The sequence below is a fragment of the Vipera ursinii genome, assembly GCF_947247035.1.
Source record: "Vipera ursinii genome assembly, chromosome: Z".
In the NCBI taxonomy this organism is placed as follows: Eukaryota; Metazoa; Chordata; class Lepidosauria; order Squamata; family Viperidae; genus Vipera; species Vipera ursinii.
The window spans coordinates 44,470,940-44,498,347 of NC_139517.1; the positions used below are offsets into that span (position 1 = coordinate 44,470,940).

The following is a 27,408-nucleotide window of genomic DNA, read 5'->3' on the forward strand; positions in this document are numbered from 1 at the left end:
AATACAAAACAGTACACAAAGTGCTGACGAGAAGGTTAGCAAAATGGTAGAGGCATGCTATTGATCATAAGGGAAGGAGGATGCCTACAGCTCCCAATGTTCCCAAAACACCTTTCTGCTTATATTTAGAACAGAACTCCTGATCTAGCCTCCAAAATAATAGCTGGTAAAGCATTAGATATAACAGCAGCAGGTACAACTTTATTTGTGGTCTGAGAACATTAATGAAAAAGTTTTACACTCCAAAGAAACAGAACCACAAGAAGGGTTAAAGAAAGGTTAAAAAGAAAAAAAGAAAAAAATGCTGGTTTTCCTTCAAAATATATACAAACTTTATACATCCTTAAGTTATGCTAATACTGGGTTGTTTTGACTAGGAAAATATTTTTATATAGGTATTCTTGGCTTACTTTTAGGGAGGTTCGTGGACTGGGAATGAATTCAGACCTATTTAGGAAGACCAGGGTTGTCAGTACTACATGATGGTTCAGTAGTAATACACAAGAGGGGATAAGACTGCCTCAAGGCAGAGGCTCACTCCCCCAAAGTGAATTGCCTTCTCAAGGTGGATTGCAGCCGAACTGCACAAATTTTGCTTTAATCTCTTGTAATTTATATGGTTCTTTTAGAGACCTTAATGTATTAAAAGGGAGCATATTGGGGAAATGGAAATCATTCTGTTTTCCAACTGCCACCTGTAACCCTCTGGCTTTGGCACCAAAGGGAAGGAATTGTTTTCTCACTTCAAATGAGATCAGAAGATTTTGTATTAAAGATGATTGGGGATGAATAACTTTTGGATATTTAATTCAAGATATAGTGGGTGGTTTCTACCCTCAGGAACAGTGAGATTCCCTATTTAAATTCCCAGAGCCCCACTTCTATTTTAATACTTCATTGGGGGGGAACAGCAGCCTTGGGAGAAATGGCGCACTGTTAAAAAAAAAAAACTTCTGTTCCAAGAGGAAAAGAGGGAAAGGCGATGATGCCACAGTCGGAGGATGATTGCGATCCTGCCTTCCTTGAAGTCTCTAAGCCTTTCATCGCTAAAAAAATGTGCAGCATCCTATAAACCTCTGGCAACTCCCCCCCCCCACTTGTCCCAGCCGAAGTTTTGCAGTCATATCCTTCCATTTTCTCTACCGCAAAGTAAAAAGGATAGGGAAGAGAGAAACAGGCAAGGTATTTCTTGCCGTTCACCGCGAAGCCTGAGTTTTGTTACGCATCGCTGGCTATTTTTTTCCCCCTCAAGCCATAGGGCTCCTTTTTCTGACTCATCTACTGTTCAAGCTCTTGCTTCTGTATTGGATAAACATCTTTCAACCATAATATTGACTGCAGATTTGCAACCGAGTGAAGAGCATAAGATGATCTTCACTGATACCTCTTTCCCCAGAGGCTGGAGCTGCCCCTCCCTTTCTGGCGGCGTGCATCGGCCACTGCTCCTAGTATGTGTTTTGCAAGAGCAAGCTGACTGTTGCCATTGGATACTGCCTGGGCCTTTGCGTTCCATTCTCGCAACGGGCAGCTAAGCTCGCGTTGTGCGGAACCCTCACACCTTCCCCTAGGTTTGTGGCTCCCCAAAAAGCCTTGCAGCTGAGGAGTCTGTGATGGTTAGGCACGGGCAAGCTTCGCCAGGGAACTTTGCAAGCGGAACAGGACCGGTGAGTTGCGCCTACTGCTGCAGGTGCAAATAACTTCGGGATCAGAAATACCGTAGTGCAATCTGGATTTTCAGTAAGTGTTACTGTTTTGCCAGGAGGAAGAAGGCTTTGGGACAGCGCTCTAACAAGCGTGCAGTAAGATTTATGACGCGGGCCCTCTCGACAGCGTACTCAGATTGTTAGTTGACCTTCCTGTCCTCGAGACCCTATTACTGCCAGAGAGAAGGCAACCCAGATAAAGACTCCGGAAGAGCGGGCTGGAAACTAGTGGGATGGAGTGATGATCATGTAGAAATTTATAGCGCTCCCCGCTTTAAATATCTACATGAAAATATGGGATGAGATCCTTTGAGTTTGGTAGCTTGGGTTTGGTGATTGCGGTTCTCCAATGTCTCAGGTCAAACATGGAATGTCCCCCTGAGATTTGGGGGTGGGGGAGAATCAGTATCGTACAGTATTACGTGAGTGGCGAGTATAGGGGGAAGCAAGTAACCAAGATGGCATCTGATTTCAACAGTAGCTTTGCTGTTTTGGAAGTCCGGTATTTTAGGTCCTCCTATTGTTGGCTCAAGATAGGAACGGACTTTTTTTTTTTACTAGAGGCTAGTTTGTCAGTTTGGTGTTGCATACTGTGTATCTTCTAAACCTATTATAGTATTGCATACATTGCTACAGGCACTATAATGTGCTTCCAGATAAGTTTAATTTTACATATCCATGTATTGAACTATTAGTTCTTCTTCAGTTTTCCTCATCAGTTGCAGTTGGATTTGTGTGGGGGAAGGGTGGGAGTTAAAATCAGCAAAATGGGGTTTGCATCATAACACTCTGCCTGTCACCTCCTTGGTATGTATGCCATTTCATGCATGCTTCAAACAGGCAAATCCCACACTCCATCATCTTACTGATTTTGACTCTCCTCCCTTTCTGAATTCCACTATCCAGAACCCTAATTCAAAGGAACATTTTTATACAGCCTTTCATAGTAGTGATCATAGTAGTGAACCATGGCTTCAATCGATTTGATTAACAGTTAAGGCACCTGGCTAAAAAAGAAATTGAGCTTTAGCCCATCATAGGCCTGAAAACTGGCTGGGTGATAGGACCAATCTCTCTTAGCCCAACTCACATCTCAGGATATTTTTATGGAAAAACAGGAGGAAGAAGGAGTATTAGGTATGTTGGCCATCTTGAGTTATTTATTAAAAAACAGGTGGGATTAAAATCTAAACCAAAGATACATATTTTGTTGCTGTATAATGCTTATTTTATATGGCAACTGAGATTTTATTAAGGGAGACAATAGGAGAGATTTCCTTCTTATGAAAAGTCTACTAAAACTATACTTTCGCAATACATTCAAGATTGGTTAAAAAAAAGGCACACATTGCTAGATTTTTTTGAACTCCATATTGCTGAAGTTCTAACTTTTCTCCCTTTATTTTATTATAAATTGGTGACTGTAGATTGATACTCAGTTTTTAATTTTTTTATTTAAAGTGCTTTTGAAATGACATACTTTTAAATATAGGTAAAACAAAGTTATTTCTGAAGCAGCAGCTGCACTATGAGAGGACAGTCAGGTTAAAGCAGAATTTCTGAGAGTGACAAAAAAGTATCCTGGATGGATTCACATATTTTCAACCCAGTGTTTATTTATAACTTTGTTATCTTTGTGGTATATATGAAGCATACTTTGCTTTTTTCCCCTGATAGTATGAATTTATGTTGAATTTGCAAACTATCATCTATCTGTTCCTAATTTTTTCATTGTAAATTATCCTCAGCATTATTTTAATTAAAATATAAATATTGAATATAAATCAAAACATGACATAATACTCACACTGTGAACACATGGTGTTGTAAAACTAATGAAGCTGAACCAAATAAATTCAATGGGACATTTTAATTTATTCCATTTATTTCATTATGCTCAGATCAGCCTACTGAAGTGGACAAGGTTGAAACAAATATTTTTCCCTTCAGTACAGAGCTTAAAACATATTTTAATTCTAGTTTAGTTCATTAAATGTTCAACACCTATTGGCAAGTGTCTATAATTACATTATTATGTTTTTCTCATATACTCATCCCTTGAGTATTTCTCATTTTTTTCTTGCAAAGTGAAGATTAGTGATATGTATTATCATAATGAAAAGCTGAAATATTATGTGCAAAAGAATGAATCACTGGTATTGGGACATATACAGTCTATTGCTTATACATGTGTATTAACTAATGTACACTGTGTATTGTATGCTACAGGCTACTCATTTGTTTAAATTCAGATGGAAAAATATGAGATCCTTGGACTTGTGGGAGAAGGAAGTTATGGAATGGTGATGAAATGCAGAAACAAGGAGAATGGCAGAGTTGTTGCCATCAAAAAATTTTTGGAAAGTGAAGATGATAAAATGGTTAAAAAAATTGCCCTGAGAGAAATAAAATTTCTCAAGGTAAGATAATGGCTGATAAGCTCATAGTTCTAAATTTGTAGTGACCTTTCACTTAATGTATGTAATCTTGTAGATTTTTTTTATCTTTGCTATAATGTTATTCTTTATGTTTATTAAAAATCAAAAATACAGATGTCACAGGTAAAATAACATCAAAAGGATGTGTGCAAATACTTTTGTTTAGTTTTAGACTGATTTCATACATTTGTCTTATTGGTCAGATTCCCAAAACAAAAAAGCCATAAAAGTTTATTAACCATAATTGTTATAACCAAAATCCAAACTATGTGATGATTAATATTTAGTGTGAATTGGGCTCCAGCATGTTAAATATTAAACAAAAGGTATACAGAAAACTGTTTTTAGAGAAAAGGAGAAGATCAGTATTATTGGAGGGAATTGCAAGCATAACTAAAGATGATCAAGTAAGGAAGAACTTGTTAATAGGAAATACACCATTTGTTCAACTAAAAGCCATACATTTTAAAAAGCTGGGTTTTGTTTGATCTTTAGATAAATCAAGATATACTTTTGCTGCTGTAGTTAGTATGGTTAGTTAGAAAAAAGATTGTAATTTCTCTTTTACTATATTTATTAAACAATATCACTGTATAGTACCAAACTATAGATTTCAAGATATAGAGTTAGAATAGAAGAGAACATAGAATAGAATACTAACCTTATTGTCACTTTGAATGTACACTAATTGGCATACATTAAAATGAAATTTCATTGCATACAGCTCTCAAAGGGTTACCACCACTGATATATACTACATAAATATGACAAAAATAAATAAATAATTAAATACAGAATTATGGATATACCCACATATATTATATGACACAGAGAAACAACAATCTAGTTCAGGTTATGTATACATGTGCATGGCGAGAAAAACGAATCTTGAGAGTTTACCAGGAGGATGGCATAGGGAGCAAAGCTATTACAGAATCATGCAGTCCTGCTAGAAATACTTTGAAGCCTTCTCCCAGAGGGAGCAACAGAAACAGACCATAAAGTGGGTGTGTGGGGTCTCTAACAATGCTTTGAGCGCTTATAAGCAGCATCTTGAATACCAGGGAGCAAGCTTCCTATGATCTTCTTGGCTGTCCTTACCACTCACAGTATGGACCTTCTATCTGAGGCACTGCTGCCACCAAACCAGACAGTGAGGCAGTTTGTTAAAATGCTCTCAATTGTGCCACTGTAAAAAGTGGCCAGGACAGAAGGAGAAAGATGTGCTCTCCTCATCCTTTGCAGTAAATGCAGACACTGGTTTGGTTCTAGTGTTTAGAGAAATCTAATATTTGGAAAAAGAAATCATTTTTTAAAAAAATATATTATTTATATCAATTTATCTTATTGTCTTGGCCTAATAGAAATAGGGCATAGAATTAAAGCAGTATTTAACTTTGTTCTGTCAATTAGATTTTGCTGAATAAATAAATGGAGTAAATTTCTACCTTTAGGGAATTATCTCAAAAAAATAGTGTACTGTAGTTGTAATGGATTGCTGAATTAAATACAGTGATAGGGAAAAGAGATTTTGTAAATATTGAGACTGTAATGTTATAATACTTTGTGAATATTAATAATTATTAGTACTATCACCTAGAAACATGCATAAAATAGTATTTGGAAGTATTTGTATGATTTACTTAATCATATACATATTCTTCAAGAGGCAATTATTGTGAATATTTTCACGCAACATACTGCCATCCCTTGTAGTTTTATGACACACTTTTTGTCTCCTGATAGCAATTAAGGCATGAGAACTTGGTGAACTTGCTGGAAGTCTGTAAGAAGAAAAAACGATGGTATCTGGTGTTTGAGTTTGTAGATCACACAATCCTTGATGATCTTGAGATGTTTCCCAATGGCTTGGATTATAACAGAGTTCGAAAATACTTATTTCAAATTATAAAAGGGGTAGGATTTTGTCATAGTCATAATGTAAGTAAATTACTGCACCTATTTATTTTTGTTTGTCTATTTTCTTGTTAGGATTTTTGAGAGAGATGCCAGTTTGATATTTCAGAATAAATCTACATTTGTAAGGATTTAAAATATTCTGATGTTGTATTTTCATGTTTCTTGCCATACAGCTATGAAACTATACAGTATGCTGTCTAATGAAAACAAACTAAACTGCCTTCTTTGATTTCTATTCTTTTTTGTGGAAGTGACATGTTTGTGTCGTGTTTTCCCTCATTAGTTGGTGATGTAATAGTTGCTTCAGGGGTAGTATGCAAAGCTATTCTTTCAAAGGCAAGAATAGATTATTATGCTTGTCTGAATATTTTCTGAACATTCTGCATGTTTATCACTTGCATGCTCATATAAAGTGAGTAAACGTACATGTTCTCCCTTTGAGATAGCACAATATTTCACAGCTGGGTGAACAGTTCTTTAACAGACATTTCTCTTCATGTATTTGAAAATCCCATTAATTAAGATTCCTCATTTTTTGAAAAGTGTTACATTGTACATACTGTATATGGATTAGGGTAGATACTCTGATAGGGTCTATTATTTGGGTTAGGGTTGGTATTTTGTTATAATTTTTTTTTACTTCTAGAAAAACATCCTTTCTTTACAATACAATTCATTGTGTGGAGATATAACATCACGGACCATCTGTGATTGACTTTTTGCGGTACAGTATCTCACATAATGTTCCATTTGACAAATGAGAATGTGAGGCAGGCTGTCCTCTTTATGTCAGTTTGAAGAACCTAGATGTTTTCTATAGAGGAATTTCCATAATGAGTTTATAATGACTTTGCTAACATAGATATGCATCCTTTTTAAGATCATACACAGGGATATTAAACCTGAGAACATATTGGTCTCCTGTTCGGGAATTATCAAACTCTGTGATTTTGGATTTGCTCGAACTCTGGCAGCTCCTGGTGAAGTTTACACAGATTATGTGGCAACACGGTGGTATCGAGCACCTGAGCTATTAATAGGTGATATCAAATATGGCAAGTAAGGAAATTTAGAATTCAATGTTAAAATATTATTATTTTTTTAATTTTTTTTATTCAGAACAAAGTTAAAATGCAAAATAGAAAACTCAATAAAAATCCAAGAAGACATTAAAAAACACACAAAACAGAACATTAAAAAGGGTGTATCAAAAAACCCAACACATTATAAACATATTATCCCCTTTAGTTGAATAATGATTAATGTATTACTACAATTAGTTCCTGCCACTTGTGAAACAGGCCCTCCCAAATATTTTAAACTACTAAATCTATTAACAACTTGTTGAACTGTCTTCTATATATTATATTAGTGACAAAGTAGTTAGCAGGAAAAACAATAATAGTAAAACAGAACAAAATTAAAGTTTCAAATCTTTCTGCTAAGAAACTTGTAGAAAATTTACCACAGCATTTTAACTATCTGGAATCATCCCAAAAATTATAAATAGATCATCTTTGGTCAAAAATCCATGTTTGTTTCTTAATATCCTCTCTTGTCAATTGTTGTTTAATTAAATGTAGAAAATTCAGTCTCCAGAATATGTCTATCTTCGAGTCAGAGTGCAAGCAAAAGTAATTACTAGTTAATTGTAATAAATCCATCCAGTCTCCCTCTGTCTTTGTAGAGGAAAGGAATTTGTCTCCTTCTCTTCCAGCTGAGGCCGTAATGTTGGAGAAGTATAGAGACTTAGACATCTCAACAACAAATGAAATCCACTTCACTGGTTCTTCAGCTGTGAGACTCTCTCTTTGATCTGGAATTAGATCAAAGTCCTTTTGTGTATCTTTATCCAAAGATAAAGCTTCCAGTTGTAACATTCTTTGAAGAATCATTAAAGTTTAATCAAGTTTATGTAAGAGAAAGCTAGCTATAAACTGCATATATTCCCACCCATCTTTCTTAGATTTCAGATTTCATTTTAATTGGTGGAACTTAAATCAGGGAACAGAGAATGAAAAAATATTTTTCTCTATATTTGAATCCAAAATTATAAGAAAAATTCAATAAAAATAAATTCCAGGTATTTTGCAAACTCAAAAAATACTGTGGTGTTTAATGTCTCTTCACCACCTCCTCAAACATTGCTGTGCTTTCCATACAGAAGGGACAGAGGTTATCCAGAACAACATATATCAGAAAGAAAAGAGAAAAAGCACTTAGAGTCCAGCAAGGGGTTGAAATAAATCAGCATTCAACTGCTGGTCAATTTTTAAACGAAAAGCAAAATAAAACAATAAAGTCAAAAAGTGAAAGTTAAAATTCTGGCATGCTTAGAAAATGAAACTGCTTGACAGGAAGATGGATATGCTTAGGGACTTCACAATCATTTTCTAGAGGGAATTGGAATGTCTAGGACCCCCTTTCCCCACTGGGTCACTATTGTCTAAAAGTCATCTTGGGTCACTCCTATGTGCTCCCATTTAAAACCAGGGAACAGCATAAGTATGTTTTATTTGCAGGGCTGTTGATGTTTGGGCCATCGGCTGCCTGGTAACTGAAATGCTTACAGGAGAGCCCCTTTTCCCTGGAGACTCTGATATTGATCAGTTATACCATATTATGAAAAGTCTAGGTAAGAATGCATCCTGTCTTTTTGTCTATGCTTTTTATCTATCTGTATGTCTGCCAGTCTCTGCCTGTCTCTCTGTCTGTCTGTCTAGCTAGCTAACTATTCAATTTTTTTTGCAAGGTTATACTTATTATTGATAAAAATAATTATTAATTTTAGGTAACTTAATTCCAAAGCACCAGAAGTTATTCTACAAAAATCCTCTCTTTGCTGGAGTGAGATTGCCCGAAATCAAAGAGTTAGAACCTCTTGAAAAACGATACTCAAAACTCTCCATTGCAGTCATAGAATTTGCAAAGGTAATTTTGATCTTTCTGTCTGTTCCTATTAGGAGAATCATGACTTTAGGAATCTTTTAAGTTTCTTTGAAATTGAATATTGATTGAAAAATCAAACATTTCAATATTGATGATCTTTTCCTAAACTCACTTGGCTGCTTTAGAAACTGTTTCTAACTATCTTAGTATATATGCACATGCCCTCCTACTTTGTTTTTCAGGAATACAAAGCAAAATTAAGAATCGATATATAAATATGTACATGAAAACAACCGCGAGATCCTTCCAAAGAACCCAGATCTCTAGTTTTCAGCTTAGCGACCATTCAGAGTTATGACTGATCCCTCGAAAGTACTTAATGACCCAGTTTCAAAGTTAGGGCCGCTACAGGGTTCTTACAGTCATTTGTCCTTACAATCAAATACAGGGATGCTGCATCGCCCCCCACCCAGCCTGGCCTGTCTCTTCCCCCATATCCCTCCAAACAAGTTCCTGCAGGCCTTGGAGATCTCTCTCTCTCTCTCTCTCTCTCTCTCTCTCTCTCTCTCTCTCTCTCTCTCTCTCTCTCTCTCTCTCTCTATCTCTCTATCTATCTATCTCTATCTCTATCTCTCTGTCTCTTTCTCGTTCTCTCTGCTGGGCAGCCCCACTTTCTTTTCAGCTGCTAGCCCCTTGGACAGCGAGGCTCCACAACAAAGAGGGAGCTCCCTTATCATCAGCCATTATCCTTGGCAATTGCAGACAGGTAGGACTTGGGGCCTGAGTGGTGGAGATGGGGGACTAAACCCAATCTTGTCAGTGGTGGGGGAAAGAGCAAAGACATGGGTAAGCACAGCTATGTTATGAAAAGCCACCAGCAGGACGGAATCCACCAAGGGGATAGTTTGATTGCTGTTGCTGTGTGTGAGGAAAGGCTTGAATTTGATGGCTTTAATGGCTGCTCCATTTCTGGGATCTACCTGCTTTCTGCCTTTCCCTTCCAGAGTGAGGCTGGGCTGGGGTGCTGGGGCTTCCCATTCTAGAGCAAACTGGATTTCTTTTCCCATTCTAGGACAAACTGGGTTTCTTTCCCAGTCTCCTTGCATTTGTGGTGTACTTCAGCATCCTGTCCAACTCACACAAGTTCTGTGCTGGCCCTTCCCTGCATCTCCACAGCACCTCATGCTGGGACATTTGCTTAATGACCCATGCATTCAGTTAGTGACTACCATTGGTATGGTTGATATTTGGAGTCTTTGAAGAAACAGTCTCCCTTAACAACTGCCACGTAACCTTAATGGGCAGACTCCATTATAGGACTCCCTGTATGCATTTAAAGAAACATATGTCTATTTTCGTTTGTAAAAATATGCTAATGTGCATTCTGAATGACTTTTTAGAAGACTTGTGCAACCTATTCAGTATCAGTTTCTTAGTTCAAATGACAGCTTAAAAATTTTGGAATATCTTGAAACAACTGAGCTGTAATGTCTTTGCTTCCTGTTCTTTGAGTATTTGATTGCTCACTTATTTTTGTAGATTATATTTTTATCCCACCTTTATTATGTTGATAGGTGGCAAACATACCTAATGTTCCTTTCTCCTCCCATTTCCCCCATAACAGTCCCGTGCAGTGGGTTGGGTTGAAGGAAGAATGACTGACCCAAAGTGACTCACCCAGCTTTCCTGCCTCAAGTGGGACTAGAAGTTTCTCAGTTTTGTACTGTTTCCAATATCAATTTTATATTTTGAGATGTGATGTTCTAATTTCAGATATAGAACTTCTTGGCAATAGTGTGATTAGGTTTATGTGATTACCATTTGAATAAATCCTCATTTAGCTACAAAAGTACAGAAAACTAGTTTAGACTTAAAAGTTTGGAATGCTCAACGGAATGTTTGACATTTTAGCTTCTGTCATTGCTCCCTTCCCATTTCCACTGTGTGTGTGTATTTAAAAAAGTCCATTGGATCCTTTTATTTGATTCCATTGTGTATAACAAGTTAAAGTTTTAATCTTACTTCAGCAATGTCTGCAAACTAATCCAGAAAAGAGGCCATCTTGTAATGAACTGCTACAGTGCAACCTCTTTAACAAAGATGGGTTTGCTGAAAGGTGAGTTTTCTGATTTTATCAAAATACCTGTTAAAAAGAAAGAATAGTGAGATGTTCTCCTTTTAGCATATACAAAGGTGGAACTAGATATTGGTGACTTCTGGAGCTGCAAAAGAGTTGCAGTGTCAGTAAGTGAAAATCATAGATGGGAATAATGACACTCCTTACCTGTTTACTTACTCCTTTTCTGTTGCAACGTTCTAATCTCAGAAAGTTGATGACAGATTTGGTCTGAGAGTATAACTCAAGAAAAGAAATTGGCATAGGACATGATCTGACCCAGCTAATTCTTCATTGCAGAAGAATTTTACTTCACTTCCTGTATCAATGTAAAGTAGTTGCTCCTTGTTTGCTATCAAATGTTTAGTGCCAGTTCTATATGACTAACCAGAATACCCAGAATTTCTTTTAACAGGAAGTGAACTTTACAAATGATGCTTAATTCATATTAGACACTGCCCCATTTCACATCTATTTAGCTCACATACCGGTAGATTATTTATGAACAATTGAACAATATAAACTCATGGTCAGATACAGTAGTTTCTCTGTACAGGGAAGATTTTTTAAAAATATTCTTGTTGATTTCTTGGATTGTACTTTTAGTGGAAATCTATATGTGAAAATCTTTTTGTTACTCGTGAGTTTATAACTAGCATTAATTAAAAAATAACTGGACACTGGGGAAGAGTGAAAAAACATATTTAAATACATACAGGTAGGTAGTCCTTAAGATATAGCCATAATGTAACTTGCCTATTACTGTCGCTTGTCATGATGGTCATTAAGAGAGATGGCCTTGCTTAATGACCTCTGCCCTCTGTTGCCCCTGATGAAGCCTTTAAATGAAGGTGCAGATTGTTAAGAGGAACATGGGTGTCTCGGGTAGGAGAGGCCCTGGGAGGCTGAGCACAGGACCACTTGTGCCAAGCATGATGATTCTTTCAGGTGCCAGGTCAAATGATGAGGAAGAGCTGGTGGCTTCCTGCAGTCAGTTGTAAAGATGAATAATCACTGGCATACTGCAGCAACTGTAACTTTGAAATGAGTAACTTTTGGGAGAGACTGATTGAATGGCTAATAAGTGTCTAATTGTTCATTGAGGACTACCTATAATTTTTAATCCCTTTTTGTATTATAGTCAATTTATTTATTTCAGTCATTGACCAGCAAATCAAAGCTTTGAAACATAAGATTGCAGCCATCCTGTTGAAATGATAGTGTAACATATACATGACAAAAATAAGCCTTACTGTTAACTTTAGCAGACAGATTTAAACAGAAACACAAAAAGATAACACAGCAAGCAAGATGATAATAAATATCCATCCACCTATTGGGAGCCCCAGGGGAATAACAGCAGAAAACCCCCAAGATGGCCATTGTATACAGCACTCAGCACTAGGTCTGTGTCAAAATTTATAGCTCAAAGTGCAGGGCCAAAATGTTATCAAACCTGGTATCAAAACCTGTTGATGACCCTATACCCATTGTACCCAGGACCTGACTTTGCCTAGATGGTGCATGTATTTCTCATGTAAACTCACAAAATCATGGGATGTAAACAAGAGCTAGGAATATATAGATACGCCAGTGCTGATCTAAATAATCTTGAGTTCCTCCTACAGCTGTTTAAAGATTCCTTCCTTTTCTATCAAACCAGTTTTGAGTAGCTTTATAAAGTTTTGTGAAGTCCTTTATGCCCTTGGAGCTTGTTTGTTTGCAGTTTCATTACCTGAATAGGTAACAATCATCATTACACACTCAGAGAGCATCAAGGACTCCATAGTTCAGCCATGAGTCACATACCTGTGTTTTCCTGAAAGTAAGACCTACCCCGAAAATAAGCCCTAGCTTGATTTTTGTGGGTGGGCCTAATTTAAGACCTATCCCCAAAATACGCTCTAGTTTTGGGGCAAGGCACATACCTAAAAATCAAGCTAGGGTGGGCGTATGGAGCTGCCCCATGCGTCCTGCACCCATTTACCTTGCAGCCAGGCCCCGAATGGAGGCAAAGCAGTCAGCTGGCAAAGAAACAGTTCTTTAATCACTGCCCAAATTCCCCCAAAGCTCCCACGTAAGCTGGCAAGAGTTCAATCAATGCACACACAGACAAGACAGATAACATAAAAACAAAACGTAAATAGTCCTTTTAACTCTTGGCTTGCCTGCAGTCTGTAAGGAAAGACTCAGAAATGTCTTCTGTGGTTGTGAAGCAGGAAACCATCCAATCCGGATTTCAAAGTGCCCAGGTTAGACGAGCACAGTTCACTATCTCAAGATAACACGTTTGTTCCTGGCAAATGCCCCACCCCACAGCATCTCCTTATATCTTAGTCCCCAGGTGTGCCTTGTGAAGTGGGTCGGGACACTCTCCTCCTGAGCAATTGAGCCTGCCTCCACTGTTCTTTCCTCCTCTCTGTCCTCCTTGCTCTAGGATCAGGTGGGGGGGCTTGCTCCTCATCTGCACTATGCCTTTCCTGTTCCAAACCTGAAGGGCCTTGGCCTGCCTCAGCCTGCTCTTCTCTACAGTCCCTACCAACACCCACTCCTGGGTCTCAACAAAGCACTCCATATCTTTCTCGGAGTCAGGCTCAGACGGAGGCATGACACCTCTCCTCCCCAGCCCACTTCTTCTATGACATCCCCAGGCCTGCATTTCACAGTCGCGTTTCCAAAAGGCCACTGGAGCCAAGAACTAAGCTATGGATTCAGTTCATGACTTGGTTCTGCAAGGCCTCTGACTGCGAAATGCAGACTGGTGTTCCATTCTCAGCTGCAGAATGAAGCCATTCTTTAAGCCGCAGAAGTGGGCTGGCTAGCTGGGGCTATCTGTGCCAGAGGTGAATGAAAAAGACACACATACACACACACATCCCAAAATAAGATCTGGTGCCTCGGTGCCAGAGGTGAATGAAAAAGACACACATACACACACACACACCGAAATAAGATCTGGTGCCTCTTTTGGAGTAAAAAAAAAGACCTGGTTTTATTTTTGGGGAAACATGGTATATTCTGTATTTTTCCTTAGATTTGTTTAAGTGGCAGTTTTATTTGTATCTTGTTGTATTTCTGGCTACATCTTTACTTACCAACGTCTTTACTTACCAATATGGTAAAGATTGCTTTAATTTATGTTTTTTTAAATAACAAAATATAAGAAGGGGGTTTAAATGTGAATGTGTGATAGGTAAATGCTTTTGTTTATTAATAACAGTTTCATTTTTATGTTTTCATTTAACATGGAACATAAGATTTGTTAAAGAACTTAAAATCAAGATTCAAAAAGAAAAAGAACACGCTGTACCCAAGAAACCAAAAATAAATAAGAAGGACAAAGATGATATGGGCGATGAAAGAAAAATGCTTTTAATCCAGGTTTGTAAAACACAGGATTTTTTCTTCTTTAAAACTGTATGTGAATAAATGCTTTTAAAGCAAAGTTTAATCTTTCCTATGAGAAATTACTCTTCATTGTTTGAGATGGGATTGTCAGAAAGAATGAATTCCATAACATCCTATTTTGAATGCTATGTTCCTCTGAAACCTTTCCTTCTTTATTTTTAGTTATATATTTTGTTCAAGACAAGATTAAAATACAAAGTACAAATTCAAATTAAAAAATAATTCAAAAGAATCCAAAAACCACCCAGAAAATAAGCCATAGCCTGATTTTTTTACCATGCTCCTAATATAAGCCCTACCTAAAAATAAACTCAAAAGGGTGGGCGTGGCCAGCACATGGGCCAACGGTGTCTGGCAGCAGCCATAGCCCACACAACACAGGTCATTCAGACTTACTGTGCAGCTGCCTGGTTTGTGGGAGGCTCACACGGCGGCACTGGCAGCAGGCAGAGGCAGAGGCACAGTGGGGGAAGGCAGGCAATCTAGACATGCTGCCCACTCTGTCCCACCATCTCTTGGCTTGGCTGAGGCTGTGCCAGGGCAGGTGGCCACATAGTGCGTCAGGATTGCCTGCATTCCCCTTATGCCTCTGCCTGCTGCTGGTGCTGCAATGTGAGCTTCCCGCTAGCCAGGAGGCCACACAACACATCTGGATCGCCTGCCTCCCCCCGCCCTGGCCCGTATCTCTGCCTACACCTGTTGCTGGTGCTGCCATGTGAGTCTCCCACAAGCCAGGCAGCCGCACAGCACATCCAGATTGCCTGTCTCCTCCTACCTCTCCCTCCATGCTAAGACTTACCTGTGCTGTGCCAAAGGGCTGCCGGACTGTGGCTGCTGCTTGACACTGTTGGTCCTGCATGCTTGCTGCCTCTTGTGCCCAGACGGGTTGATCACCTTGATACTGTGTTTTCCTCAAAATAAGCCCTAATGCATCTTTTTGTGCCCCAAAAAATATAACACTGGGTCTTATTTTCAGGAAAAAATGGTATATATATACCATTTAATCTTATCAAGGAATATATATATATATATATATATATATATATATATATATATATATATATATATGCTGTGCATACACACACACTATATGTTATAAAGCTATTACAGAATCTAGTTGTTCTGCTTCAGATACTGCAAAGCCTCCTCCCAGAAAGTAACTAGTCATGAAGGGAATGTGGAGTGCCCCAGACAATACTGTGGACCATGGTCAAGCAATGCTTATATGCTATGTCCTAAATAGAAGGAAATGAACTTCCAGTGATCTTTTCTGTCATCCTTACTGTTCTTTCACAACCTTCCTTTTGAAACAGTAATACCTCAAACCACAAAATAATACAAAAGGATACTTGCAATCCTCCCTCTATTGAAAGTGGTAAGGAGGGGGGAAAGAAGATGTGCTTTCTCATATAATGCAGAAAAAAGGTAGGCACTGCTCCACCCGCTTCACCAGTGACTCATAAGCTAACCTCATCAGCTGCACACCCAAAAACCTGATGCTATTAACCGCCTCCACTGTTGAATTGTTAATATACAGAGGTGTGTGGCTAGAGCTGCCTTTTCTAAAATCAACAATGATCTCTTGTTTTTCTTATATTTAAAACCAGGCTGTTTTTATTATACCAGTTCATCAAATCCTCTGCCTCCTCCTGTAATCACCCTTGTTATCCTGAATAAGGCCCACCAGAGTTGTATCATCTGCTTACTTCACAATATGGTTGGTAGCAAACCTTGCCCAATAGTCATGCGTCAGCAGAGTGAAAGACAGCAGACTTAGGACACAGCCCTGAGGAAAACCTGTGCTCAAGAATATGAGCGAAAAATAATAGTTCCCAACTCGCACATATTGCGGCTTATCAGTGAGAAAAATCAAGAACCCAGTTGCACAAAGGAGTATTGAAACCTAAAAGGCCCAATTTATCTACTAAATGCTGAAGAATGATTGTATTAAATGCCAAACTAAAGTCAACAAACAATATTCCTTTAAGTCTGCCAAGCTCAGATGGAGAATATAGGAAGCAGCAGCCTCAGTGGAACTGTTTGGACAGTAAGCAAACTGAAGTGAGTCAAATGCTGGAAGCAGGCTGGGTACAATAAAGTCCTTTATCAGCCTTTCAAAACATTTCATAATGATGGACATAATTGCAACCAGGTGATAATCATTAACACCTGTGATTGAAGACTTTTTTGGCACTTGCAAAATAATGAGTCTTAAAACTGCCTGCTGCAATGAAAGATTGAAAATATTTGCAAGAAGACAAGCCAACTCATCTGCATACTCCTTAAGAACATGCCCAGGGATATTATCCAGGCCTGCTGATTTATAATGTTAACTTTCCACAATGTCCTCCAGACTGAGCTAACATCAAAGCTAATCTTTTTCTCATCAGGATGGGGTATGGCTTTCCACTCAGGTAATATTTGATGCCTCAAATCTTTTTTTAAAAAATGTGTTCAGCTCATTTAAAAAAGACTGTTGTACAGCATGATGGAGCCAGCTTATAGTCTGTAATGGCTTAGATGCCTTGCCATATACACCTGATGTTCTTAGAGTCCTGAAAAAAGTTCTGAACTTTCTGGCAATGGGATTGCTTTGCTGTTTTTATGGCATATTTCAAATTGGCTCCGGCTGTTCTAAGCACCAGCATATCACTGGATTAAAAGCCACATTCTGTGCTTTCAATAGCTTGTGAACCTCACGTGTCATCCATGGTTTTTAATTAGCCTGCACCATGAGGCTTTTAAGGACACAGACATTCTCAATGCACTTCTGAATATATGCAGACACGGTGGCACACTCGTCTACATTAATATGTTGGTTAACTACAGCAACTTCTTTAAACGTGCCCCAATCCGTGTACTCAAAGCAATCTTGTAATACTTCTGTAGATCACTCCGCTCAAACCCTCACCTGTTTCATAATAGAGACTTATATGCTGGGATAAGCAGCACGGAGAGATGGCCAGAAGAGCCAAGGTGAGGACTGGGAATAGCTTTGAATGCATTCATGATGCTAGAATAAACAAAATGTATTCTCACCTCTGGTTGTGAAGTTCACATACTGATGGAAACCTGATTAAAGTCCCCTACAACAATAACAGCAGCCTCCAAACAAATAGTTGATAACTCACTAATGGTATGATAGAGAACATTCAGGCCCTCATCTGTTTGCATAAGGAGGAATATACACAACAAAAAGAAGAAATATCATACCAAAAAGAAAAGCAAACAGAGTCCAGCAAGGGGTTGAAATAAATCAGCATTCAACTGCTAATCAATTTTTAAAGCAAAAAACAAAATGAAGCAATACATTCAAAAAGTGAAAATTAATATTCAGGCATCCTTAAGAAACTGCTGGCAGGAAGATGTATACTTCAGTGACTTTGATCACTTCCAATGGGAATTGGAACTTTCAAGACCCTGCCTTTCCAACTGGGGCCATGATTGTCCAAAAGTCGTCTTGGGTCATTCCTAAGTGCTACCATTTAAAACCAGGGAACAGCACTGCCAAAGAACCAGCTTTGGCAATAAAATCAGCACATCTTCAGTAAGAGGGGGGGGGGAAGCCCTTACAATGCAGCAGCCACCTTGAGAGGAAGACCTGAAAATCCTTCTTTTTTTTTTTTTTTTGCTGAAACTCAGCATCTTGGCTGTCGGGTTTGAGTCAAATGATGATAGAATATTGGAACATAGATATAATTGGAAATATATGTATATTTCATGCAGGAAAACTCATTAGAGGACCAGGATTGATAATAACTGTCTAGTGTATACTTGATAACAGACTCGGATGATTTATTGCCATTTCTGTTGAATTTTTATTATAGATGTGACTTTTTTGTGTTTCATTGAGATAAAACAAAAGCTGTATTTTTCCATACTTGGATCAGGATAATTGTACATACATAGAGCAGTTCTGTGGATTTGAATGTGATTGGTTGCCTCTTGCAGATACAAATAATATTTTTTCCCATGTAGTTCTCCTAGCATCACTAAATAGTACAAACGATAACAGAATTACAGTTTTCTGTGACCTTCATATAACTGCCTATTAATTTTTACTTATATTCAGTTCATTTGTAGTACTTGGTTTGTGTCTTGTAACAGGATTTAGGTGTGAATTCAAAGCTCAGAGACTCCAAGCTGTTCAGAATGAAAGTATCTAAGGCTGACATACTGAAATCTGAAAGGTCATCACGTATGAGTTTTCTGTATGATAATAGTGCTGGGCAATTTAATACAATTCCAACATATATACAGGATTCAAACAGTAGCCTAGAATATGTGAAGAATCCAAGCATGGTAATTCCTCCCATTGCACAGAATTATTCCACCACACAATCCAGCATCGATGGGACTCCCACAATAGGGACAACATTGGGAAACCATAATTACAGGTACAAAAATAGAATAAATTATCAAATTGGTATCAGTATTGCAGATTACTTTACACTTTAGCCATTTATATTTAAAAAATGCATATCTCTGCATATTATCTAATGTTACTTAAGGACTAATTCATATTTCTAAGTATATAGCTACAGTATACTTATTTCCAAATAGGATGAAGGTCTCATCCTACAAAAAGTGAGAATTGCTCCAACAGTGTTTTTCTTAAGTTTAGGCTTCATTGTCAGTATTTAGTTAAAAAACAACCACCACCAATTGTGTTGTAATAGAATAAAAGACCTGTAACTGAGTAGATATTACAGGCTGGAGGAAGGTTGAAGAAGGAGGGAGAAAACTCTTACCTTCCTATTAGCAAATGTTACCTACTGTAATCATTATCTGGCATGACAACTTCAATAATAACTCATGTTAGCAGTCTTCTATACAAATACTGACCCAAATGTAGATCTAATTAATTTTTGCAAACTCTCAACATCTTCTGCTGTAGATCAGTCTGGGACAATTGTATTTTTCAGTTATATAGTCTTAGACGTGGCTTTTAAATTTAAGGATGCCCATTCTGTGTATGTTTTTTTTAGAACTGATGAGAAAAGGAAAATATATTTCAATCCTTGTATCAAGCAAGGCAAAAAATCACCAGCAGGTCACTATAATATGACTTTCTCAGCATCGGTAAGCTCTCTTTGAAAATATTTGAACCTTCCTGATATTTGGTATTTATATTCTGGATTCTGGAAAGGATAATCAAACAATCAGCGAACACCTAGAGGCAAACAATGTCATTACTAAAAGCCAACATGGGTTTGTGTGGTCCTCAATGGAACTGCATCTACATGGAGGGAAGTGTGTAGTGGGGTGCCCCAGGGCTCTATTCTAGGCCCAGTGCTCTTCAACATTTTCATCAACGATTTGGACAAGGGGATAGATGGGGAACTCATCAAATTTGAGGATGACACCAAGCTGGCAGGAATAGCTAACACTCCAGAAGATAGGCTTAAGATACAGAAGGATTTTGACAGATTTCAACATTGGGCACCATCTAACAAGATGAAATTCAATGATGAAAAAGTAAGGTTTCATATTTAGGTGTGAAAAACCAAATGCACAGGTATTGTATAGGTGGTATCTTGTTCAATAGTAGTAACTATGAGTGGGATCTTGGTGTCCAGTGGGCAATTCCTTAAACGTGAGCCAGCAGTGTGTTGCAGCTGTCAAAAAAGCCAACACAGTGCTAGGCTGCGTTAACAGAGGGATAGAATCAAGATCACGTGAAGTATTAATACCACTTTATAATGCCTTGGTAAGGCTACACTTGGGATACTGCATCCAGTTTTGGTCACCACGATGTAAAAAAGATGTTGAGACTCTAGATAGAGTACAGAGAAGAGCAACAAAGATGATCAGGGGACTAGAGGCTAAGACATAAGGAACGGTTGCTGGAATTGGGTATGTTTAATTTAATGAAAAGAAGGACTATGGGTGACACGATAGCAGAGTTCCAATAACTCAGAGGTTGCCACAAAGAAGAGGGACTCAAGCTATTCTCCAAAGCGCCTGAAGGTGGGACAAGAAGCAGTGGATGTAAGGTAATCAAGGAGAGAAGAAACCTAGAACTAGGGAGAAACTTCCTTACAGTTAGCACAATTAACCAGTGGAACAACCTGCCTCCAGAATCAGTGAATGCTCCAACACTGGACGTTTTTAAGAAGAGACCGGATAGCCATTTGTCTGTAATGGTATAGAGTTTTCTGGGGTTAGGACTAGATGACCTCCAAGGTCCCTTCCAACATCATCATCATCGTTGTTGTTGATTATATTATTTATTATTATTCCACATCTCGTGGGAATTTGAGAAACCATAGGATGACCATGCAGACCTTGGAAAGTGGGCAAAGAAGAAAGAGAAAACAAAGTTCCCCATAACTCTTCCATGTGTACCTAGCAATTAGGGCCTTTCTCTTAACATTTTATCTTTCCTTGTTATTTTGGTATCCTTTCATTTAGTTAAAATATTCTACTATACTCATCAACCAAAAATGTTCCCTGGGCAATTTAAATAAAATCAATAAAAATAAAGGAATCCTTCCAGCAAATCTACAGTGAAACATGCACAGCACCAGGAGAAAAACTAGGCATTTTTTCTTAAAGGGGAAAAAAGTTTTTCCAATCCTTCTCAAATTTGTAATTAATGCGTATGTATATGTATGTACACGTACACACACATACCTTCATAACTGTCCAAATTACACAAAATATTATCATTTTTGGTATGTGTTCTCATCACTCATTTATGAACTGCTTTGAAAGCTTATCAAGATATGGGCACAATTTGCTTAGATAGTAGGTCTATCTTCTACTATTAGATGCAACTCAAGCTTTAAACTTTTTTTTAATGGAGAATAGCCCTCACATTTAACTTAAGTATTTCATTATAGCCTCCTTTCCTTCCCAATATTCCAATATTATATTTTCAATAGCTATCACTTCTTTCTGTAGCTATTTGCAAATCTTGTTGTCCCCGTCTCTACCCCCACTCCATCTATTATGCTGGTTAAAGTTCTTTTAGTGTTAGAGAATGGGCTCACTATTAAGATAGGATGGAGTAGATATTTAGTACTGCTTATATAAACTCTGCATACAGTGTTTCAATTTAGACTTTGTTTTTTTGCAAAACCACCATCACATTTTATTTGTTTGGTAATAGATGTCAAAAGAGAACAATGCTCTTCAGTCCCTCAAAAAAAAGAGGGAGTTTTCTAAAGCAGATGTTCATTTGCCAGGACTTAATTACAGCCATCTTCCTGAACTCAAAGGTGTGGATGGTAAGGTTTTGTGTTTGGTTATAGAATATTTATGAATAAGTTTTATTAAATGAAGGTTTTACAAAGAATTTTTTAAAAAAACTACAGAAGCATAAAGGAAAAAGTCACTGTGTATGAGTTGGGCAGCCATATAAATCTATTTAATATGTAAAAAAAGAAAAAGTGAAGAATATAAAGAGAATAAGAAAAAGAAAAATACCTAAAAAGCAACTTCTTTGTAGCAGTTTGCAGCAGTTAACATAGCAATTACATCTCCCTTCTTAATCAGGAGGTGAGGGAGGATCCCTTGCAGGGTCGTGCCGAGGAGTTTAGTCAACATCTGTCGGATAAAATCGCTCGGATTCGGACCGGTTTGGACTCCAGCTGGGCAGAGTCTGGCGATCAGGACGCGGGCGGTCTTGTCAATGTTATCTGGGAGGAGTTTGATTCTGTGACCCCTGATGAAGTGGACAGGATTATGGGGAAGCTGAGTTCCACCACATGTTTATTGGACCCGTGCCCTTCTTGGCTGGTTTATGCAGCTAGGGAGAGGACATGAGGCTGGCTCCAGGCGGTTATATCTGCTTCTTTGAGCGAGGGTTGTTTCCCCACCATCTTGAAGGAGGCGGTGGTGAGACCTCTCCTCAAGAAGCCTGCCTTGGACCCAGCTGTATTGAACAACTTTCGTCCAGTCTCCAACCTTCGCTTTCTTGCAAAGGTTGTTGAGAGTGTGGTGGCGCATCAGCTCCCTCTGGTCCTGGATGAAGCGGATTATCTGGACCCTTACCAATCGGGTTTCAGGCCCGGGCACAGCACGGAGACGGCATTGGTCGCTCTGGTGAATGATCTCTGGAGGGCTCGGGATAGGGGATATTCCTCTGTCCTAGTCCTATTAGACCTCTCGGCGGCTTTCGATACCATCGACCATGGTATCCTGCTGCAGCGTCTCAGGGGATTGGGAGTGGGAGGCACGGTTTTTCAGTGGTTCTCCTCCTATCTCCTGGGACGCTCGCAGTCGGTGTTGGCAGGGGGCAGAGGTCGACCCCTAGGACTCTCGCTTGTGGAGTTCCTCAGGGGTCGGTCCTCTCGCCTCTCCTGTTCAACATCTATATGAAACCGCTGGGTGAGATCATTCGTGGTTTTTGAGTTGGGTATCATCAATATGCTGATGATACCCAACTTTTTATTTCGACCCCAAACCACCCCAGTGATGCCCTCACTGTGATGTCCCGTTGCCTGGAGGCGGTTCGGGTCTGGATGGGGAGGAACAGACTTCAACTCAACCCTGACAAGACTGAGTGGCTGTACATTCCGGCTTCCCGGGACACCTGGGATGTTCCACCTCTTTCTATAGGGGGTGAGCTTTTACCCCCTGTGGATAGGGCTCGCAACTTGGGAGTCCTCCTAGATTCACGACTCACTTTGGAGGATCACATAGTGGCCGTGACTAGGGGGGCTTTTGCCCAGGTTCGCCTGGTGCGCCAGTTGCGGCCCTATCTGGACCGGGAGGCCTTATGTACGGTCACTCATGCGCTCGTGACCTCTCGCCTAGACTACTGTAACGCTCTCTACATGGGACTTCCCTTGAAGACTACTCGGAGGCTCCAACTGGTACAGAATGCGGCCGCGAGAGTTGTCTTGGGAGTTTCCCGGTACTCCCATGTTACACCTTTGCTCCATGAGCTGCATTGGTTACCAGTTGTCTTCCGGGTAAGGTTCAAGGTTTTGGTTATGATCTTTAAGTCCCTACATGGCATGGGTCCGAGATACCTCGAGGACCACCTGCTGCCGGCGTCGACTCCCCTCCGCCCTGTGCGCGCCCACAGAGAGGGCCTCCTCAGGGTGCCTCCTGTCAAGGAATGTCGACTGGTGGCCCCCAGGGGGAGGGCCTTCTCTGTGGGTGCTCCGGCGTTATGGAACCAACTGCCGGTCGAGCTCCGGATGGCTTCAGACCTCCGATCCTTCCGTCGCGGGTTGAAGACCCATTTATTTGAACTAGCGGGTCTGGCCTGATGGGGGTACATGGGTTTTTTATAGGCTTGTTTTATTATTCTTGTTTTAACTTGGGCTTTGATTTAATTGTCTTTTAATGTTTGTATTGTTATTGTTATTTATATTTATGCCCTGTGAACCGCCCTGAGTCCCTTTGGGAGAAGGGCGGTATAAAAATCTCAATAAATTAAATTAAATTAAATTAAATCTCCACCATCTCATATTGCACATTATAGCTCCTTTTTCCAATAAACAAACTTTTTAAATCAAAAAATCCACAAATCATTTGTTCATGTTATCCATTTTCAGCAAAAGTTCTATAAAAGATTTCAGTCTTTTAATTTCCTAGCTCAGAATTAGTTGAATAATTATAACATTCAAAGCTAAAAAGTATAGCTCAATGTATCATTGCCAGTTAACATTTTTCTGAAATGAAAATTTACCCTGTTCTATCTAAACTAGGATCATTAAAATGACAAGGCCAGTAGTTAAGATGTTTTTTATTTTTAGAGTGATTTTTGAATTCATTCCTATGAGTGCAAGTTCTGTATGTGATATATCCTAAAATTCATTATGCATATGTTTGTGCACACATGTTCAGCCCCTAATAAGCAGGCCTTCTGTCTTTGCTGCAGGTGTGATTGATGCTAGTCTGCCCACTTGTCTGAAATTATTTTAGTCCATTTTAGTTTTTTAATTAAGGGACTGGAAAATAATTGAGGTACATATCTCTAACAAACTTGAAAAAACCCTCGTTTAAAAGATATTGTGTAACTCTCTAGCTTCTGTTAAGCTTTAATTACCTTCCTACCTAGCCAGCATGTGATCTGATGATAATGTGAAGTGCAGTCCAGCAGTCGTGGAGGGCCTCATGTTTTCCATCCTGTTATAAATCAATAACTGGCAAATTAATAGTTGAATCAGTCAAATAAAAAGAAAAAGCAGCTCAAAAGTCCTATGTAGCATTGTACATTTTAGGAAGTCTGCTACTTTTACAAAGGGTAATTTCTGTTAAACAAAAATCAAATGTTTTTTTCCATAAATAGTTTGGAATTCCAGATTTCTAAAGAAAGAAAATAAAATTGTTCCAGAGTCTCGCATGCCATCTCTTGCCACAATAGATCTTCAAAATCCAAACCTGGCTCTGCATCAGGTATTCAGTTCCTTTTATTTGGGGAGTAAAAAATGCACACACAACTTATGGCAGTAATTTTTCTTATTATTATTATCTACAAGGCATGTATCTTTCCAATATGCATCCTTACCTTCCTTTAAAAAAATCCAGGCTATTCCTTAGGAAGAAAAAACATACTGCTTTTCACCTTTGTATTTATTAGTAAATGTATTGAAAATAACGCACAGAAGATCATATTTGGTACAGCTCAGTTAGAACATTATTATATCAGTATTATCTTAAAAGAAATATGAGATAGCATCTTTAGAGAAAGATGAAATATTTATGAAGTTGGACTTTTTAATAAGGGAACATAATAGAATTTCATAAAATTATCTTAACATGATCAAACATGACAATAAATTCTAGTTATTGTTATTTCTTACTGATATTTTTGGTAACACTGACTGCTGGCCAAACATTACCCTGCTTGAAATTCAATCAAAATTTACTTGATTTGCAGATATCTGGAAGCTCCTTGCAAGATGCATCAGAAGCCACCTTCCCCAAGGTAGAACATTAGTAATAAACAGAATTGGCAACTCTTACTTGATTCCCATTGATCACACACCTGCAGCATTTTTACACCCTTATCATGGAGGTACTTTGAAATTGGGGGAGGGGGAGGCAATTCCTAGCATTTTGCTGTAGCTAAGATAATGGCAGTAAAAGGAAAAAAAATGATTTTATGTTAACTAGAACTATGGTACTAACACTGCTACTTCTTTTAAAATGATGAAGAAAGTAATCTACAATTAATCATTTCAGTGATCTTGAAAACTGATGTAATTTGGTAGAAAATTGTGGGAAGATATTTCTAACAATTGAACATAACAATTAAACAGATTTAACTGTTTAAGTGAAATTCTCCTATTTCTTTAATGCTGATTCACGTTTTCTATAGTATATAAAAGCTACCTGCCATTATCCAATAAGTCAGTCTTTTAAAGATTTTTTTTACTGGCAGTTCACATATTATGGTAAATGGCAAAGAAATCAGACATGTGTATCTATGGAGCCAAACAGGGTGAGTGATGAAACATATATTAAATATTGCTACACAAATTTCAGCCCTTACATACTTTCATTCACCATTGCAATACAAATACGAAAGAACAGACAACTCTACACACATTTCATAATTTTGGCATCATCATTTGTACATGCCTGTGAAATTATATATTACTTAGTATGAAGTATGAGGTCAAGAATATAAGTACTTTTAGATGGGGGAGGCAGATTTTAGAGCATTGTCTTACACTAATAGGTACTTTACGAGCATAACTTTTTCACCTTTTTATTTCAAATTCCTTGCTATGCAATTTGCAAATTGAACTGAAGTCATAAAGAAATCAGGGGAGGGCCATTGACATGATATCTTGTTCTTTAACTTTCTTTTAAGAATAAAATTCAGTCCTGTGGAAACCAGAATTTTGCGCTAAAAACCCTTAGCTCTGATCTAGCAGGGAGAGGGATATGGTGGTCCAGAAATGCATAATATAAATAAATACAATCTTTTGTAAATTCCTAAAGCAAAACAAAATTAGTATATATTTCCATTGAAATAAACTGTGAATTCATAGTGAAACTATGGATTGATTCTGACAATCTACAGCCATAAGCTTAGCATATTGTATGAACCCTGCCAGTGGTGGTTTGTTCAAGAGAGCATGGTTATGTTAACTGTGACTGAATACAGTACGCAAATAGACCTAGTAATGGTATTTAGGAAAAAGAGAAGATAATGCTTTGATAAAAGATAAAACTATTATTTAATATTATTTTTATGTTTTTGGTTAAAACTTAAAAGTTATAGCTTATATTTGCAATGTCTATGACAAATACTTTCCTTCTATAATTAACTTGGATGAATTAGGAAAAAATCTAAGCAGAATGTGACCTGATTAGTACTTGGATCAAAGATCATCAAGAAATTTCAAGTTTGTAGACCCTGGAAAGTTGGAAATAATTAACCACCAGTCAAGTTCAGCGATGAAGTCACCAGGAGTCAAACTCAAGGGGTACTTTTCTTTGTATAAGCTTTCTATCAAGATTGAGAGAATGCTTGCAGCTATGCATAGTTCTATGATTCTCTATTCATTTCCTGATTTTCACTGAATTCATGTAGTTACAAGCATGCATTCAAGGAAAATCCACTCCTAAACATTATATTTGAAAACTGGCTCTCTATGAACTAGCCTTTATCTACATTTACCCTTTAATTACCCTTGATTCATGGATCTCACTAAATGATATGTTCCTAATACTATGACCGTTGTACAAAAATTGAAGTTAATATTATTTGAGTAGTATTTTTTTACTATCACTGCACCCAAATAATGGAATTGATTATTAGCATTCTTGTATAAGACGTTTTTGAAGTTGCTTAAAAAGTGTGTGAATATCAGTGTTTGTACATATTTGCCCTTATAACTCTTCAACACATTTGGAAATTCTAGATATTATTACTGTTTTGAGTAAACAGATACCTGATTGATTCCTTCTCTCCAGGAAATACCAGAAACGGATTCACTACATTTCTGCATATTTAGCACTC

At 38.1% G+C, this 27,408-nt stretch overlaps 1 protein-coding gene across 1 annotated transcript; it reads left to right on the forward strand.

Annotated features, from left to right (window-relative positions):
• The first annotated feature begins 1,524 nt into the window (after window positions 1-1,524).
• CDKL2 (cyclin dependent kinase like 2) lies at window positions 1,525-27,408 on the forward strand. The gene is made up of 14 exons (XM_083376743.1): window positions 1,525-1,737; window positions 3,933-4,123; window positions 5,888-6,082; window positions 6,942-7,120; window positions 8,584-8,696; window positions 8,853-8,992; window positions 10,978-11,066; window positions 14,324-14,447; window positions 18,582-18,871; window positions 19,463-19,556; window positions 21,589-21,706; window positions 24,724-24,830; window positions 25,315-25,362; window positions 26,728-27,408. The coding sequence occupies exons 2-14, from the start codon at window positions 3,956-3,958 to the stop codon at window positions 26,737-26,739; spliced, it is 1,677 nt and encodes a 558-aa protein (XP_083232869.1). The 5' UTR covers window positions 1,525-1,737; window positions 3,933-3,955; the 3' UTR covers window positions 26,740-27,408.